We start from the raw sequence: 14,423 nt of genomic DNA on the forward strand, positions 1-14,423 counted from the left end.
CGGGACCCCCGATGAATGTTTGGTGGGTTTGAAGCACCTCCCGGACCAGAAAAAGTGTCGTTTCAGCAACTTGAAAAAAATGCGATTTCGCGACAGCTGCGGTCCTGAAAAACCGGACGAAAATCGATCAGTTGGAAATGTTGGGTTTTTTTGCCATCTTTGGGTCCTGCCGAGACCCCCGATGAATGTTTGGTGGGTTTGGAGCACCTCCCGAACCAGAAAAAGTGTCGTTTCAGCAACTTGAAAAAAATGCGATTTCGCGACAGCTGCGGCACTGAAAAAACGGGCGAAAATTGACCAGTTGGAAATGTTTTTTTGCCATCTTTGGGTCCTGCCGGGACCCCCGATGAATGTGTGGTGGGTTTGGAGCACCTCCCAGACAGGAAAAGTGTCGTTTTAGCAACTTGAAAAAAATGTGATTTCGCAACAGCCGACACTGAAAAAAAGGGCGAAAATCGACCCCTCGGAAAAGTTGGGTTTTTGCCATCTTTGGGTCGTGCCGGACCCCCGATGAATGTGTGGTGGGTTGGGAGCACCTCCCGGACCAGATAAGTGTTGTTTCAGCAACTTGAAAAAAAATGCAATTTCACGACAGCCGGAAAATGGATGGATGGATTATGTGTGTAAAAGCTCAGTTTACCCATCCACACACAAACACTGAGTTTGCGGACTTTTTTCAAATCTCCACTCTAGCCGGACTTTTCACACATCTCAGTGAACGAGAAGCCAAAAGACATAGAAAATATGTGTTATTAAAACGGACATGGCCTTAAACATAGACAAAGATGTCAATGTTCAACAGTCGATTTATTGTGTGTCTTTACAAACATAACACATACAGTACATTACATCATTTATTTATAAAAACACAATTACATATCTAAAAAGATTAACAGTGCAAATGAAGATCTGCTTTCTTAATTTTAAAAAACAGATCAGCTAAAATAACATGCAATCCAAAAACAATCCACATCGTTCAAACATGATTTCAACCCTCATATTCTCCTCAAATATTAATCACACATTTTACCCATGGATCTTTTCCTCCAGAAAAAAATGTACAGAAAAATGTTTACCAAGTTTTTGTCTCAGGCACTTTGTTGATTTGTTGAGTACTAAATAATCGCTTGAAGATGAAGCACCACCATCAGGCCAAATTTTTTTCATCCGAATCTTGTCAAATTAACTGACAACATTTGGGGTGCACATTCATGACTTTCCCAAAATGAACCATTTTGATTGAGGTTGGTGACCCTCCCATTCCTGTCATAAACACATTTATTTACTTATTGATGTCCTTTTTGTGTCATATATTTTTAGTTAGTCACTATGAAGTCTCACTCACCCTCCTCTTTTGTTATTTGGGTTATTTCAGTGTCATATGTTTTTTTGGTTGTTTGTTATCAACTCGAAAGTACCAACTCTGCGCTTGTAGGTGTGTGGATGTTAGGCCACACATGGCTCACACAAAGACAGGCAGGTTTTTCACAGCTAGAACAGCTTGGGGTCAAACTGCGGAACACCAATGTGTGTAATATGTGTTCAAAACATTGAGATAATATCATCATGATAATGTCATTCTCAATCAATTGTAGCTATCAAATTGGAAAAAGTCATGAAATATGAAGCAGAAAATAAAAATTCAAGTACTATTTCTTCGAATGACAAACATTGAAAGGGGTCAAATTGACCCCAAGGATGATAGGAGGGTTTAAAAAAAAAAAGTGCAATTAGCTTATCTACATGTCACTGTTTCTCAGCAGCTCTGCTCTGGTGAACCACTGGCTTCTTTCACCTGGGCGACCAAGCCACCGATGGCCGCCTCATGCTCTGCCTGCACAGGGGACACGTGCCAGACTGTCTAAAGATCATGGCAGCGCAAGTGCGACACAAACAGCGGTGGCCACAACGCAGAGAGACGTTGACCTCCTGGCTCATACACGCCACACAGGTCATCTGTTCTCCCCAATCTGTCATGAGGAGACAGGAACCATCATGAAAAAAAAACCATCACAGTTGGTGACACAATGAAGGGACTCTTCCTACCGGCGGTCACCTCCATGTTGAGACAGGAGATGGAGTCGTCAGAAATCAAGGAGTCTGTGTCAGAAGCGGCCCAGGTGAGACTCTTACAGGACCTCTTGGTGTGGAATAGTGCCCTTTTCTCTGAACCTGCAGCAAAAAGAGAAGTGTTTCATTTCAATACTCATCCAAACAATTCCATACAAGCTGTGTGACGATTAGCAAACCTACCCAGGAGGACAATGGCGCACGTCTGTCCATAGATGTCAATCATGGCCCACAGAGGCCGGCTGTGGTCGACTCCTCTTAATAACTCATGCCGGCAGCCCCTGTGGTCTGAAAAATACACACTGCCAGAATGAGACACCCAGAACTCCAGTTCTGAACCCGCTTGGCAGTAGGCCTCATGCACGGGGGCAGCCCAGTGCCCAGGGGTGTCAGTGAGGTCAGGCAGAGCCATGCAGGGCAGGGGCCGACATCTGTCTTCTGGCGGCACGTTGGTGAAGCCCAGCCGCAAGGCTCCGTGCCAGTTAGCAGCGTCTTCCTCAACCCGCAGGCGAATCCGCTCCTGGACTTTCACTGGGCGGCTGCTGAACACCAGGCCGTTCCTGAAGGTGTTGTTGGACCTTTTTGCATGTCGGCATTCCTGACTCAGGTGGACCATGTCTCCCACGGCTTGCTTGTGGAAGGTGAGAGGACCAAGGCAAAAGAAACCGCATTTGTGCGACCTCCCTGACTCAGCAACTGCAAAGTAAAATTGTTCAAAATTAGAGTGGCATGTTACAAAAAAAGTGGTACACAAGAAAAAACTCTTCTTTCATACTTTGTGTGTTATCACAGCCCACGGCTGTTGTTTTATTTACCCATTCTAAAAATAAAATTTATATATAATCCTTTTCGGACATATGCATGTTCGAAATAAATTAAACCAAACCAAACCAAACCAAACCAATCTGCAGTAATTTTACAAGAATAAAGTCAAAATATAAAAAAAGACAAAAGTTGTAATCTAACAAGAAAAACTCGTACTTTTACTAGTCGTACTTTTTAATGTTATAATATTATGAGTAAAAATAATGTTGTTTTAGTAGCACAAAGTTGAAATATTAAGATGTTATTTTTTTTAAGTCGTAATATTAGGAGAAATAAACAAAACAACAGAGTTTAAATTTTTTTCGAAAATTTGTTTGTGGAAAAAGTTACATTACAACATTATACTATATATACATATATATATATACATATATATACATATATATATATATATATATATATATATATACATATATATATATATATATATATATATATATATATATATTTCTTGAAATAAATATAAGTTCTTAGTATATCTATATGTGTTGGTTTACAAAATATCAAAGTGGTTCTTGCATCCTTTGATTTTTCAGTATGTGGCCCTCAGTGGAAAAGGTTTGGACACCCCTGCCGTAATGCAATGTTTGCATACATCAGAGAGGAAGAATACTAGAGCAATCATTCACTACACTCCACCGCCTTAAGCCTACTCATAAAGTGCACTTACTACTCAGAAACTGAAAAAAAATACAGTTCCATTTTATTGTCTGGCTTAATATGAAATGACTGACAATGTTTACTTAATATTAAAAAAATGAAATGTTTCCACGTACCCCTTGCAATTTGGTCTCGTACCCCATGTTGGGAATCACTGACATAGAGGAGGTGTACCCAATGAAGTGGCCAGTGAGTGTAACAACAACATTTCCAATTTTTAGACAGAAAAATGCTATTAGTTATTAACACATGCCAAACGTGGATTTTTTTTTAAAAAAAGGTCACTACTACCATAACTATTTCAAACAAATATTTGATATGATAACAGTATAACTGATGGAAACTGAAGTTTATAGTGAAAACTCACCAGTGTCCTGGCTGTGTTCCACCATCTGGATGAAGAAGTCCAAGGCTGAAGAAGACAGGTTCACCTTACAATTGTTCATCTGGCTTTATGTAAAACGAAGGCAGGACAAATGTATTTATAAACACAAGTGCATGTGGTCTCACACTCAAAAACCGCCCCTACATCACATGGCCCTAAAGGGGAGGGGCTCAGGGAGGTGGCCAACTGCTCTGGAAATTACCTTAATGAAAAAATAGGATGCGCATTGTTATTACACATACACATCCACATGAATACATACAGTATGTCTATGCACACTGATGTGTAAAAACACATGTATTCTCTTCATGCCATACCGTTTTCTATTCAACATCATTTAGATCATGAGCAGCATACAATAGATTTCCCGGAAGGGAACAATACTTGGAAACATGTGGAGTAATCCGAGCCTATCTGGCACACATGTTGCAGTAAGAAGGCTTGGTGAAACTGAAAGTGTTCGACTGGCTCCTGCCCTGAGCAAGGACCAGCCTCTTTTTCCTGATTGGATCACAGCTTTGAGGGTAGTAGGAAGAGGCCATACAAGGAAAAAAATGACATCATCAGCGTAGCTGGAAAGTTACAACTCTACTGTGACCAACCGTCACATGATTTTTTCCGGGAATCCTCACCGATTCCCCGGTGATAGTCTGCAGTATATTACTTAGTCTGTGAAAGGAATATATTCAATTAAGTTTTTCAGCGCTACCATATAAAAGTTGAGATAATGTATGCACAGACGCATAATATTAAGTAAATAATAATTACACATACAGAAATGAGAAGAAAGTACTGTATAGAGTTACTTACTGTACCCAGTGCTGGGCAAAATACTTAAAAAAAACTAATTAGCTATACTTACTTGTTACATTCCCAAAAAAGTCATTGAATTAGTAATAAAATTACTCCTTCATAAATGCAATTACTGTACAGTTGCCCCCGCCACTTCACGGTTTGAATTTTGTGGCTTCACTCTATTATGTTTTCTCAAAAATATATTAATAAATCATGCTGTTTTGTGGTTGAATACACCCTATTTCTAGTCAAAAATAAGCATGCTGAAGAAAATGTTAGATAATTATTGCCTACCATTTTCAAGTATAAAAATGGCTAAATGAACTAAAATACATAAAAAGGCATTCAGGCGACAAGGCACTGTGAATGATATGTAGTATTCCAAACAGGTCACTAGGTGTCAGTAGTGTTACTGTAAGGTTCGGTGAGACACACGAAACACCAGACTTGATCTCCTGAACAACAGCCTTTTTATTGCAGTTTTAAATGATCTCTCAACAGGCACAGTAATGCTTAATGCAATAATTACTGTAATTTCCTTTGGATCTCAATTACTCTAACTACATTTGTAACCAATTCTGACAATTCCAACATCAAATCATTCATCACAATCCAGATATTAAGGCTACCTATTTTTCACATTTAAAACATTTGATTTTTTCCACAAAATTCCCACTCTTCCAGAAAACGAATTACCTTTTAAGGAATGCTACTACTTCAACATTTCTCAACCGGTTCACCGCATTCCAACATCAACTCATTCAACTAAGTCAGGACATTCGTGCTATTATCCACAGCACAAACATTCGTACTTTTCCCGACATGCCCGTTTACTTCCACATTTCTCAACAGATTCCAACCTTTCCAACATCAACATGGACACTTTCCTGTTCATTCCCCCCACCCCCACCCCGACCCCCCACCCCATGAATCTCATGCTTTAATGTGCAATGTTTCCTGACATTGCAATCATCTAGTTTACTCTTATAATGTCTACTATATTGGGTAATATGAGTGTAAAGGTGACTATAGGGGTGTTAGTTCATGTTCTAGTCATGTTAAAAAGTAATTAAAAAAAAAAAGTAGTAAACAGGTTTTCCATGCTCTAGCTATGAAAACATTTGATTTATATATAAGGAGTCCTACGTTGCGGAAATTCACTTATAGATCACGGTCGGGTCCATGATAAATTAGGGAGTAGTGTAATTACCAGGGAAAGTAATTATTGCGTTACTTTTTTGAAAAAATTCAACTATTTGGAGTTCGACGCTGAGGACTTACTGTATCAATGCTTAATAGAACGACCTGCTTGTCCTTTGTGTTAATGTCAGGGGTTCTGATGTCCTTGAATGCTCCTTGCATGTGATTGGTGGATAATGAGGACGTGTTATGTGGGTGTGGAGAGGACGCAGAGATGGTGCCACATTTTACTTACCGTAACAATCACAGCGTTGTAATGTTTGAAATTAATTAGATTACCCGTTACTGGAAAACAATAACAACGTTAGCAAAGCTGGTGGAAAATTTTGTGGAAGATCAAAATGTTCCATTAATTTCCCGAAGCAAAAAGTATGATTGTGTTTTGTGCACTGACGCACAGACAAGCTGCCCTGAAAACCACAAACTGTTCAAAACAAGCTGAAAGCAAAAATGTCTTTCGGAGATGAAAAATGACCTGCAGGAACCAGTCCAACAGTTGAATGACTAACAACTTGGATATGATAATTTTTTTGTCTATGTAGTGTATGTCCTATACATGCTGTAGAAAGAAGCAGGAGTAACAAACACAGTTCATGTTGCTATGTTAGATAGAAAGAGAGATGTTGAACCATATGCACAAAGAAAACGTAATTCAAAAGGATATTTTAACAATGCAAATGTTCACAACACTGTGAACATTATGCATTGTACTTGCTCAGTCAGGGGTGGGCAAACTTTTTCACTCGCAGGCCGCATTGAGTTAACAAAATTGACTATATATTTGATACATGCACTCTATTCTGAACACTAAAACATTGACTATTAAAGGGTATGTGAATATCCCTCCTTTTTAATTCCTAGTGGGTAGGTTAAGTTGTGTGACACGTATTTTTTTTTTACTTGTGTTTGTTTGGCACCATGGGTGAGGTAGGTGTCTGGATCACTACATGTGAAAAGCTACTTAAACCATCAAAAGGTTGACTCTGACTACTTGCAAGTCATGTTGCCAGCTTGTATGTTAAAGCTTTAAATACTTTGGAAGCAACTGGCGGGCCGGATTCAAACACTTGGCGGGCCGCATGTGGCACCCGGGCCGTAGTTTGCCCACCCCTGTACTAAGTGAAAAGCTATTTCTACACATTATGCACATGATTTGCTTAAATGTCATTCTGCTGTTCAATATGTTTCCTACGTTCTTTTTTCTTTAATAAATAAAAAGCTGAGTGAGTCACTCTCATTCTGTCAGGCTCACGTTTCATCAGACCAAGTCTACCTGTAACTGATACACTCTCACACTTACATGCTCATAAATGTTTATGGCTGAATTATAAACCTACCTCCTGTGTGTCGTCTGTCTATTATGCAACTAGAACAGCACCCAGAATTGGTGCACATTTACAGAAGCCCTAATCTTTTAACCTTTTTTTAATATTAACTTGCATGCATTATTTACAAATCAATTCAACATTTTGTTGCGTTCCTCCCAGGCCCATGCACCAACCCCCCTCCAAAGTTTTGTGGAAATCTAGTTTTTTGTGTAATCCAGATATAATCCTAGGCTCCTTGGTGGAGGTAAGAATGATTTAACAGAACAAAGGGGTAATGTTGTATATGGCGCATCATATAATGCATACTTTACTGTAAAGCACATTTCCAGAGAGGCAAACCAAGGCTCAGATGCACGCTCCCACCACCACAATTGGTCAAACACGGCAGGCCATCAAGAAAAATCAACTTGTTCCTTCTCCACCTGTTCAAAACATCATCAATCTGAAGCCGTCCAATAACCATCCTGGCTCTCTCCAACCAGCCAATGACGAGGCCTGTTGGCCGTGACCAATCCCAGGCTGCATTCTAATGTGTCCTGTCTTTATCAATGTGCTCCTCCAGATATCTTATGTATGATATTTGGGGGGAGCACCGGCATCAGTGGGAGGGAGTGTCACATATGGACCAGACTCACTATGGCTGCCAAAAGGTGAGGGACAACAGTGAAGAGTTGAGCTCATCTGTCAGCTTTTGGACCTCACATCAGAACATAATATCTGAAGGGTGCTGCACCCCAGACCAAAGCATCGACAAAAGAGAAGTAGCTCCCAGTGGGCCCTTCGAGGAGGTCCTGACTGGATCTGACAGGACTATCTGAGAACTCAGAGGGAGCTACATCCCATGGATCCAAACATCCAAGGTTCTTTCCTGTTCAACAATCAGTTTCCCACTGAGTTGAAGGCACCAGTATGCCAGTATTCGGTACCAAACTCTTTCTACAAGCTCAACGCGGGCCTTAGCAGCCAGCTGCCTGCAGGGACCCCTCATGGCATCAGTGATATTCTGAGTCGCTCCATGGTGGGGGTGGGCGCCACGGGCACCACTACCACCCTACTGCCTGGTTACTCCACCGTGGGGGGGTTCGGCCATCCTGTCTCCAGCACATCCATGTACTACAACCGAGACTACAGCTCCACCCTGAACGGGTTCGCCAAGTCTGGTGCCGAGTGCCCTATGAAGGGTCGCACTGTGAGCTGCTGGGCCGAGAGCGGCTGTGACTGGAGAGGAGGCAAGCAGCATTGCGCCAACAGTGAGTCCAAACGCTTTCTGGACCAGTTGGTCCCAACTTCTGTGTATCTTGTTTTATTAGAGCAAGCCATACCCACAGTTCAATGCATACATGCACTCTGTGACTACTTTATTAGGTATACCTAAGAGCTGCGTCAAAATGTTCAGTTTTGCTAGAAACTGTCAGAGACTTTGTTTAATTTGAAATATTTTTATTCCTGCATTTACAGTTTGTGGTGGTGCATTCGCTGCACATATTTCATATGTTTTGGTCCCTTTATTTTGCTGCACAAGGACACTTTTCTATATGATACCTTGCAGTTCTACACCACTGCAACCAGAATAACAAACATATTTATTATGTAATATTTGTGAAATGTACTCTTTACCTCTCTGATGAAACTAAATGCATGATATTTAGAGACAGGATATGTTTACTCTATACGTAGCATAATATCATATACTGTATTATAATACTTTGGGGTGGCAGGAGCTTAGTCTGTAAGGACTTGGGCTTCGGAACCCAAGGCTAAATAAAAAAATTGCAAGTAGTTATGGTAGAGATGCTAGTCTGCTTCCTGACTACTGTCGAGGTGCCACCGAATCCCTGCCGGTCTCAGCTCAGGGGCACCGCTTTGCACTCCCCATTGCTTTGAAATCTCCCCTTGCATGCTTGGTCTGCTTCTCTGTGTGATCCGCAACACAAATGTATGCATCAGAATGTAATATACAGTATATATGTATATATATATATATATATTAGGGTACAAAACCAGTAGTTTATATTATTTATTATTAATATTCATATGTTATGCGCTACTGTATTTGGGGGTTTCATTTGCTGTAAACTATAATCATACTAATTATTAAGGAATAAGAGAAGAAATCTGTGAAATATTACACTCCAGCATATGTGTCGTGCATGTTTATACAGTAAGACTTTCATTTTTTAAATTGAACTCGTGAAATAAACATATTTGCCATGACATTCTAACTTATTGAGATGCACCTGTAAGTCAGTGCAAAGCAGGCATTGTGTTTATTGAATGTGGACCAATCACAGTGAAAAGGAGCCATTTTTGAGCATCACATGTTTTGTAATGCAATATAATAATAGAATTGAACTTCAATTAACGCAACAGTGATTTCTAATTACAATAAGCGTTTTATTCCTCCCTAAGACAGTAACATGAGTGATGTAGACGTTTTGATTTGGATGATTTCAGGTAATCAGCTGGGGGACATGTCAGGTCGGAAGAAACACACCCGACCGACCTTCAGTGGACATCAGATCTTTGCTCTGGAGAAGACCTTTGAGCAGACCAAGTACTTAGCCGGGCCTGAACGAGCCAGACTGGCTTATTCTTTGGGCATGACTGAGTCTCAAGTCAAGGTAAACCTTTCAACTTTCTTTTAGTAGCAAGAGTGATGTATTTTATTTTTTTAAAAATGATGTTTGGTACCACTTAATGAAGAATATTGGTTGTTATTCATTAGTTTATTGGCACATTGAGGTGACTTCCACCTTTGCTTGGTTCACAGTGTTTCCCTACATGCATTTATTTGTGACGGACTGCCGCAAATAAATTTGTACCACCACAAATAGATAAAAATATCTGCGATTTATAATGGAAGTATCTGTGAATGTAGCTTGTCGTTACAAGTCCGTACAGTAGATAACTCCGCTTCGTAACACACCTCATACACACCTGAGCAGGAGGGATCAGTATTGCCAACTTACAGCTTTGTATATTGAGCCAGTATTCAGACACCTCTACATTGTCTGTTTCAAAAAAGCAACTAGCGACAAATCCAGCAACCTTTTCAGGTATTGTTAGACACTTTTGGAGACTAACATGAGCACATCTATCGCTCTTCTCGGCAAGCATCGGGTCCTGCTGTGTATTTCTAAGCATATTTATTTTGCTTTTCATGTTTTATGCTCACTTTTTGTCTCTCCATAAGATTCCATAAGTTACTTACACATGTGCAATGCCCAATGATGCAAATTAGACAATTCGATGATTTACCCACTGAAACACTGGTTCAATAAATGGTAGCCGCTTACTCGGTCTGACAAGTTACAGTAATACACCATTTTGTCAGTTCTAAATGGCAGCAAGTCTTGCCAAATACTGAACCCACATGCGTATAACTGTTTGTTAATGTAGGTTTGGTTCCAAAACCGGCGCACCAAGTGGAGGAAGAAGAGCGCCTCTGAGCCGAGCTCCACGCAGACCCAAGCGGGGCCAGGCGGGGAGGCCTCAGACAACGAGGTGGAGGATGAAGAGTACAACAAGCCTCTGGACCCAGACTCGGATGACGACAAGATCCGGTTGCTGCTGCGCAAACACCGCAGAGCTTTCTCAGTCCTGCGCCTCGGGCCTCACAACATCTGATGCATGCTCATACTCATGCTTTTCAGCTGAAATGCATGCAAGTCTTGAATGAATGCAAGCACGCTCATAGGAGGGCACCTGCAAGACGACCAACACCACCCCCCTCCAAAAAAACCCTGCAAAAATAAAGCTCAAAGACATGTGTTTACTAGATATTATTCACAAGCATTTCCATATGTGAAGAGGAATATGATACAATAAAAATATTTAAATTATTTTCTGCTGTTTCCTGTATTTTAGCAGAACAGGAAGTGTCCTCCCAATTGGGGCGTATATATAAAAAGAGAAATAAAATAATAGATTAAGTTGCTTCTAATTTGTTATGGTTGTTGTGTGATATATGTCCACAAGAGCTGTACTAGAAATTCTGCTTTTGATAAAAAAAAAAAAACATCCAAAAAATCAAATACATCCATCAGAATCTAAATATTATTTATTTGAAATTGCATTAAAAATATTAATATATTTATATATAAAATTGGATATAATAAACACATCCATCTATTTTCTATGCCGCTTAACCTCATTAGGGTCGCGGGTATGCTGGAGCCTATCCCAGCTGACTTCGGCCAAGAGGCGGGGTACACCCTGGACTGGTTGCCAGCCAATCGCGGGACACATATAGACAAACAATCATTCACACTCACATTCATACCTATGGACAATTTAGAGTTGCCATGCATGTTTTTGGAATGTGGGAGGAAAGCGGAGTACCCGGAGAAAACCCACACACGCACTGGGAGAACATGCAAACATCACACAGAGATGCCCAACGGAGATTCAATCCCAGGTCTTCCCGATCTCCTGACTGTGTGGTCACCGTGCGCCTATACACACACATACAGTGTATATATTGTATATATATGTACATATATGTATATATATTAGAAAATAATAGAAAATATACAATAAATTACTGAATAACAAACTAGTGATGTACAGGTGCATATCAATAAGTCCTTTGCAGTTAATCTGCTGATTAGCGTTATGGTTGTTGTGTGACATATGTTCACAAAATCAATATTGTAGCGAATCATTTTTGTACATTAGAACTGCACTACTGAGTGGTGTTTTTAATATTTTTGTTCCCTTATTTACAATAGCTCTGTACGTTCCTAATATTATAGAAGCAGCTGTCAGTATAATAATGCAATGCAGTGCAAACTACAACCACAATAATAAACACATTGTTAAATTAATATATCTCTGTCAAGCTTCATCAAAATGAGTGTTACTCAGGTTTACTTAATACTGTGACTGGTGAATATAAATAGAATGAAAACAATTATGTCATTTTTCCATTTCTCCTCCTATTTAAATTCGACTTATTTGGAACTGATGTGTTTGCAATTTGTTGTAATTATATTGGTCATTTTTTCAAATAATATCCCAAAGGAATGAACATATATCGTGTAATGTAGCTGCCAGATGATGACGTGAACCAGCAAGTGAGTGCAGGGGTCAAATCATGTTGGGTATATTTTTATAGGTATATAGAGCAATTTAAAGAAATCAATTCCACCAGACCACCGCCTTAACCCAATAGTCTCTGTGACTTCACATAGCTCCAAAAGTGTTGTATAGAGACGTCACTCTGATGTTTACTGCTTTCCAGCAGCCTTTTTTAATTGTATCAAGTCCATCACGGCAAGCATTTAGTCCCCAGCACATACGTACATAAATGTTGATCCATATATCAAAACATGTGACAGCTTATGCACAAAATCATTCTTGTATGAATTCACATGCATTATAGCAGCACAATGTTATTGAGATAAGTGTCATTAAACACACTGCCTTAATTCACATCATTAAAGCCAGAACTCAAAATATATTAAAAACATGAAAAATACAGTATAGTACTACTTGTCAAACAAAGAAAAAATTCCATTAGCAAACACTGTATGACGTATGAGTGAAGCTATGTTAAATCATCAACACACGTGAGGTGCAGGATGGGATGTTTTTGGCAATGACATAAGGAAGGGGGGGAAGGAAGACATAAACAGTGACTAAAGCTGTGTTCCAATTCAGGGCTGCATTTGAAGACCTGCCGTTGCACTCAAAACTATTCCACCCCCTTTGGAAATGATACTACAAACAAACAAAGTACTTTGCAATGAAGCAACAAGAAGCTGCTGGGTCGTTAGAAAGGAGGAATGTGAGAAGAAAGTACATTCACTATCAAAATGTTGATTCTTGTTGTTTCTTACCAGACTTTCCTCTTGTAGTTTATTTCTTCTGAATATTATGACTTCATTCTCACATTATACAGTAACTGTTTCCCATCCTAATTTACGAAAACTGCAATTTTATTGTTTTGTTTGATTCTGATTATATTACAAAAACAACATTTCTCTTTAATATTTCAACTTTATGCTTTTAAAATTCTAAAAATTACTTTGACTTTTTTCTCTTAATATTATGACTTTATGCTGATAAAATTACTTCCTTTCCTCAATTTTTGCTGTTGTTTTTAGTTTTGTTGTTTAAAAAAAAAAGTTTTTTCTTTAGAATATGCTGACTATGCCCCAAGCCACCAAACGACTACTTTTTTTCTTTGTTATTTTATTTATTTTGTTATTTTTTAATGTGCTGGGTGCCAATAAAAAAACACCTTACTTTGGACTCCCCCGGCAGATCATTTTGCTTATTTTAAGCAATATCTCTGGTGGTTACATATTACACAAATTGATCTAAAACTGCATATAAAAATATTTTTAGTCAAAAATGCGTATTGTCATTGTCATTCAGTTTTTGCAGCATTCAAAGCAGTCGTAACTTTTTACACGTAGTCACATTTCATTGTACACAGTGTTCAGCCTTTAAGGTGATTTAACATCGAACACTACAGTAATTCCTGTTAAGAATATGTAAAACTGTATTTGTAATGCTAACATGTACATGTTAGGGTAAGGGTGTGAGTATGTGACGCAACAAGAAAATCTCCCAAAAGTTGGACGGTCCCATTAATTAAAATCGATGCAGCTTTCAGATGTTTGGTCCTAAAAGACGCAGCCTCACAAGTTTGACACACCTTTACAGACTACACAGGCATTTTAAAAGGAAAACTGCCTTAATGGACGACTTGAAAAGTGATATAAACTCGTGTTAAAACCAGTCTAGCTGACGTGACCCAGGCAGAACAAACGCCCAACAGTGGCTGATGAGCACGGACTGTGGCCAGCTAACAACACCACCCATGTGCAAGTCCAGGGGTTCATGGAGTGACAGCAGGGACGGCCGATCACACATTCGTAAAAAAAAAAAAACGACTAATCAATGAGCTTGCAGGGCGAGAAACAGGTGTCAGCTTGAGTGGCTGTTTTCCGCTTGGTCCTTGTGCTTGACAGTTCTTTTGTAATATAGCGTAACATTGTCTTTGGACGGAGACCTACAGACAATTCCTTTGATTTCATGTATGGTTTGTGCTCTGCCTTTCCGAATTGGACTCCAATAACATCTCAAGGATGATCAGTGGAAACAACATGCGCCTGATCTCGATTTTCAGCGTATGAATACTTACACATGAT

At 39.5% G+C, this 14,423-nt stretch overlaps 2 protein-coding genes across 3 annotated transcripts; one reads left to right on the top strand and one right to left on the bottom strand.

Moving 5' to 3' along the window:
• Positions 1-810: 810 nt before the first annotated feature.
• Positions 811-4,376, bottom strand: LOC129179961 (E3 ubiquitin-protein ligase NEURL3). 2 transcript variants are annotated; one of them, XM_054773854.1, is made up of 6 exons: positions 4,258-4,376; positions 4,066-4,142; positions 3,923-3,967; positions 2,254-2,766; positions 2,047-2,172; positions 811-1,970 (listed from the first exon to the last, which is right to left on the bottom strand). In XM_054773854.1, exons 3-6 carry the CDS (start codon positions 3,945-3,947, stop codon positions 1,792-1,794), a joined length of 843 nt encoding a protein of 280 aa, XP_054629829.1. In that variant the 5' UTR covers positions 3,948-3,967; positions 4,066-4,142; positions 4,258-4,376; the 3' UTR covers positions 811-1,791. The 2 variants fall into 2 exon arrangements, with proteins under 2 accessions (XP_054629829.1, XP_054629828.1); XM_054773853.1 differs by having other exon boundaries at positions 3,923-4,142.
• Positions 4,377-7,861: 3,485 nt separating this feature from the next.
• Positions 7,862-11,079, top strand: nkx6.3 (NK6 homeobox 3). The gene is made up of 3 exons (XM_054774194.1): positions 7,862-8,513; positions 9,718-9,884; positions 10,663-11,079. Exons 1-3 carry the CDS (start codon positions 8,105-8,107, stop codon positions 10,888-10,890), a joined length of 804 nt encoding a protein of 267 aa, XP_054630169.1. The 5' UTR covers positions 7,862-8,104; the 3' UTR covers positions 10,891-11,079.
• The last annotated feature ends 3,344 nt before the right edge of the window (positions 11,080-14,423 follow it).

The sequence above is a fragment of the Dunckerocampus dactyliophorus genome, chromosome 4, assembly GCF_027744805.1.
Source record: "Dunckerocampus dactyliophorus isolate RoL2022-P2 chromosome 4, RoL_Ddac_1.1, whole genome shotgun sequence".
In the NCBI taxonomy this organism is placed as follows: domain Eukaryota; kingdom Metazoa; phylum Chordata; class Actinopteri; order Syngnathiformes; family Syngnathidae; genus Dunckerocampus; species Dunckerocampus dactyliophorus.

Bases quoted from the DNA above. Each gene is read 5' to 3' on its own strand.
- nkx6.3 (XM_054774194.1), top strand. From the start codon at position 8,105: ATGGATCCAAACATCCAAGGTTCTTTCCTGTTCAACAATCAGTTTCCC. The intron at 8,514-9,717 runs GTGAGTCCAAAC...GGATGATTTCAG, and splicing joins CAAGCAGCATTGCGCCAACA to GTAATCAGCTGGGGGACATG. The intron at 9,885-10,662 runs GTAAACCTTTCA...TTGTTAATGTAG, and splicing joins TGACTGAGTCTCAAGTCAAG to GTTTGGTTCCAAAACCGGCG.
- LOC129179961 (XM_054773853.1), bottom strand. From the start codon at position 4,001: ATGAACAATTGTAAGGTGAACCTGTCTTCTTCAGCCTTGGACTTCTTC. The intron at 2,173-2,253 runs GTAGGTTTGCTA...TTTTTGCTGCAG, and splicing joins GTGCGCCATTGTCCTCCTGG to GTTCAGAGAAAAGGGCACTA. The intron at 1,971-2,046 runs GTAGGAAGAGTC...TCCTCATGACAG, and splicing joins CAACATGGAGGTGACCGCCG to ATTGGGGAGAACAGATGACC.